Source organism: Chinchilla lanigera, unplaced genomic scaffold (assembly GCF_000276665.1).
Source record: "Chinchilla lanigera isolate Chin_1 unplaced genomic scaffold, ChiLan1.0 scaffold00036, whole genome shotgun sequence".
NCBI classification, from domain to species: Eukaryota; Metazoa; Chordata; class Mammalia; order Rodentia; family Chinchillidae; genus Chinchilla; species Chinchilla lanigera.
In genome coordinates this window covers 4,809,082-4,813,094 of record NW_004955437.1, presented here as the reverse complement: position 1 = coordinate 4,813,094, position 4,013 = coordinate 4,809,082, and the positions used below count along the sequence as shown (strand labels likewise).

Genomic DNA, 4,013 nt, shown 5'->3' with positions numbered 1-4,013 from the left:
CTGGGGATTTAGCTCAGCGGCAAAAGCGCCTGCCTGGCAAGCGCAAGGTCGTGAGTTCGGTTCCCGGTACCGGAGAAAAACCAAAAAAAAAAAACAGAACCGGTTTCTCTTATATGATCTAGAGTCCAAACAGCCAGACACAGTGGCGAGACCAGTAACTCCTTCGATAGCAGTCGTCTTTTTAAAAAAATTCTTACTCCACTGTTGTACTGCCACTATACAATGTACAAATAAAACAACGTAGGCCTGTAAGTTACTTGCAGCAAATGACACACCTTGGAAAGGGAGAGGAAGCCTTCACTTGAGAGCACCTCTTGAGCATTTCTGTCCATGAACATGCAGCACATGCAGGTTAACTTGGGAAGTGAGTAGAGACTGGCAACATCAAAAGTCATGCAGACATTCTGGATGTTAAGTATGGTGCAGAGATACTCAGAAGTAGAATCCTCCAACTCTGGAAAGCCATATTTATGAGCCAGACTTAGAAAGTCCAGCAGAACCTCCTCCTTCTCATCTGTTAGGGTTGCCCGCCCGGTGTAGATGTATTTGAGAAGCATTGTGAATGCTTCAGCAGTGGTATCTTGGAGAGGGATTTCTGCTTCAGGCTGGGACTCTCTCATTCCACCATACAGTAATGCTCTGCATAAAACGGAAGAAACACAGGAGGCAAACTTCAAACAGGATTTGCTACAACATACATGAAATAACACTTAGCAACACTACACAAATGTAAATTTGCTTAATGACACAAGGATTTAGGTGAAGAAGTGTGAAGTAATCATTTTAAATAGGTTTTTTTTTTTTTTTAAGGAAAGCCAGAGGAATGATTTTAAAACCATTCTGAATTAATTCCATAAAAAACTGAAATAATAAGCTACTCTGAGAGCTCAAATTAAACAGAAGTAGGAAGTAGTCTTTTGAGAGGAACAGTGAAATCAGTACAAAAATGTTAAAGGTCAACAGGAAGTATGCAAAGTAAAGCTACAGAAAAAGACGTAATCAGATTTTTAAAAACCCAGTCAGACGCCATTCTCCTGTCAGATTGGCAGAAATTAAAACTCCACTCATGCCCAGTGCTGCAAAAACAATGAGAAAAGTTTTGTTATGCTCTGCTTTGAGAAACAGTATATATAAATGGGCCCATTTTTGAAAAGTAACTTAGTGATACCTATCCGAATCTAAAATGTGCATACACTTCAATGCAATGCTTTTACTTTTAGGACTCAATTCTAGAGAAAAATGTCCATAAATAGGAATATGTTAAAAAAAAGTGACACACACATCGTAAGGAGCCATTACAAAGATCAATAGAGATCAACAGGCACTTCTTGGAAAGATGTGCCTAGGCCAGCTGGTGAACCTTTCAGAGCTTTCAATGATACAAACAGCCCGCTGTGGCACACACGCCGTAGATTTACCACCACGGGTCTGGGCTCTTTCCCAGAACATAGCAGGTAAGCAAGGAAAGTTCAACGTTTACTATAAAAAGTTCCTTCTTAGCCAGGCATGGTGGCACACGCCTGTAATCCCAGCACTCAGGAGGCTGAGGCAGGGGGATCCTTGTGAATTTGAGACCAGCCTGGGCTAAAGTGAGCTCAAGGCCAACCTGAACTGCATAGCTAGACCCTGTCTCAAAAAGACAAAGAAAATAAAAACATTTCCTCTTAAATAGTTAGTTTATCTTTATTTAGGAATTGACAGCCTCTTCTGACAGTGCTTAGGTCTCTAATTACTGACAGTTAACTTTTCAACTTTTCTTTGCTCATGAATAGTGTTGGCAATGAGATCTATCTGAGAAAGTATTGGAAATGGCTCTGAGTTTAACCAAGTGAACCACCAAATGCTACGAAGGTTCAATATCCACAAGAACAAAGTCAATAAATGAGGGAAGTATATTCCATTCACTCACTAAGATCTTTAAATTTCTAAAGCATTTGAATTTCTTTTAAAAATATGCTGATCACTACTGACATGTAGATCAATGGAACAGAATAGAAGGTGCAGAAACAGCCCCAGATACACTCAGCTATCTAATCTTTGACAAAGGGGCCAAAAACATACGCTGGAGGAAAGACAGCCTCTTTAACAGTGCTGGGAAAAAAAATCAAAATGGATCAAAAGCCTAAATATAAAAACAAGAGCAATCTGCTAGACAAAATAGGTGCAACTCTTGGGGACATAAGTGTAGACAAAGACTTTCTGAACACAACCCTAATTGCACAAGAAACAGCATCAAAATCATCAGACTAGACTCTGTCAAAAGCTCCTTCACAGCATAATGGGAAAAAATTTTGCCAGCTACTCCTCAGACAAAGGACTACTATCTAAAATATATAAAGAACTCAAAAAAAATTAGACTACCCCAAATAACAGACCCAATCAAAAAAAATGGGCAACTGAAATGAACAGACACTTCTCAGAAGAACTACAAGTAGCCAATAAATTTATGAAACAAATGTTTAATATTGGGGCTGGGGATTTAGCTCAGCGGCAAAAGCGCCTGCCTGGCAAGCGCAAGGTCGTGAGTTCGGTTCCCGGTACTGGAGAAAAACCAAAAAAAAAAAAAACCAAATGTTTAATATTACTGACCATTAGAGAAATGCAAAATAAAACACAGAGTTTACCTTACTCCATAAAGAATGGTCATTATCAAGAAATCAAATAATAACAAATTCTGACAAGGCTGCAGGGGAAAAAGAAACCCTTCTACATTGCTGTTAAGAATGTAAACCAGTATGGAAATCAGCATAGAGATTACTCAAAAAACTAAAACTAGAAATTCCATTCAATCCAACTATTCCCCTTCTAAGTATCTTCCCAAAAGAGTAAAAGATGTCATATTACAGTGATACATGCAGTCCTTATGTTTATAGCAGTATAATAGCTAAATTCTAGAAGCATCCTATTTGCCCATTAATAGAATGGATAAAGAAAACGTAGTGTTTATAATAATGGAGTACTACTCTGCCATAAAGAAGAATAAATCTGTGTCATTTGAAGGAAATATTAATATTAAGTCAAATAAATCAGACACAGCAGGTTAAATAATGCATGGTTTCTCTTATATGAGAAACCCAAGGTATAAATAAATCAAAGAGCAAAATAAAACAAAGATAGCAGGAATCAGAGAGAGATGCTTTGCGCAAAAGGGAAGGGGAACAAAGGATGGAGGGAAGTGGGTGGGAGATAAGAGGAAAGAAAAAAGAATTAAGATGTGTTAGGCACATGTACCAACTTCCCACAAAGAATGTAATCATCACATACTGCAAACATATACTAACAAAAATAAATATTACAAAAATATAAATAAAAATTTTAAAGTTGAGGCTATCCACCTCCCAAAAAAGAAAGCAAATAAAATTTTTTCTAAGCCTCAGGCATCTTCCACTCCAGGCACATCTATAGCTCTATGTACCATCTTTATCCTTGTAAACAAAAAAGATCTATTACCAGTAATAAATTATCACTCAGCCAATAGTTCAGTGGTGATTCCCCTTTACCTAGTATTAGATAAAATGTAAAGTAATTAATTTTTAATTGTAAATATTTTAAAATGTAAATATTTAAAACTGGAAATTTATGGTCTGAGTAACAACAGTGGTCTGTAAGTGGGATTTGTACATTACATATATAAATACTTTGTTTAGTGTTAGTTCTAACAGCCATGAAACTTAGTCAATACCTCTTTCAACAATCTGGCTTGTCACACTGCATGTCTCAGATCTGCTGGGTTACCTACAGGTCTTAGACCTCAGCAGTGTGAATCCAAAAGTCACACACGTTCATTAGCAGGTTAGAAGGTCAGTTTACCTATACAAAAAGAAGCCTATCTGCCAGTCAATCAGTGTAAGTCACATTAATATCCCCTGTGAGAAGGTAAGGGTAACAAAAATTCAACCTGAGAAATATTCTCCAGACCTTTAAAAATAGTAGCTTGGAGGGGCTGGGGATTTAGCTCAGCGGCAAAAGCGCCTGCCTGGCAAGCGCAAGGTCGTGAGTTCGGTTCCCGGTAC

At 37.8% G+C, this 4,013-nt stretch overlaps 1 protein-coding gene across 2 annotated transcripts in view; it reads right to left on the bottom strand.

Annotated features, from left to right (window-relative positions):
* The window catches only part of Btbd9 (BTB (POZ) domain containing 9), a gene marked incomplete at its 3' end in the record, with an annotated part of 379,800 nt that overhangs the window by 331,939 nt on the left and 43,848 nt on the right, over positions 1-4,013 (bottom strand). For both annotated transcript variants that reach the window (XM_005390124.2, XM_013516988.1), the window contains 1 exon segment: positions 276-639. In XM_005390124.2, coding sequence (XP_005390181.2) covers positions 276-639 — 364 coding nt within the window.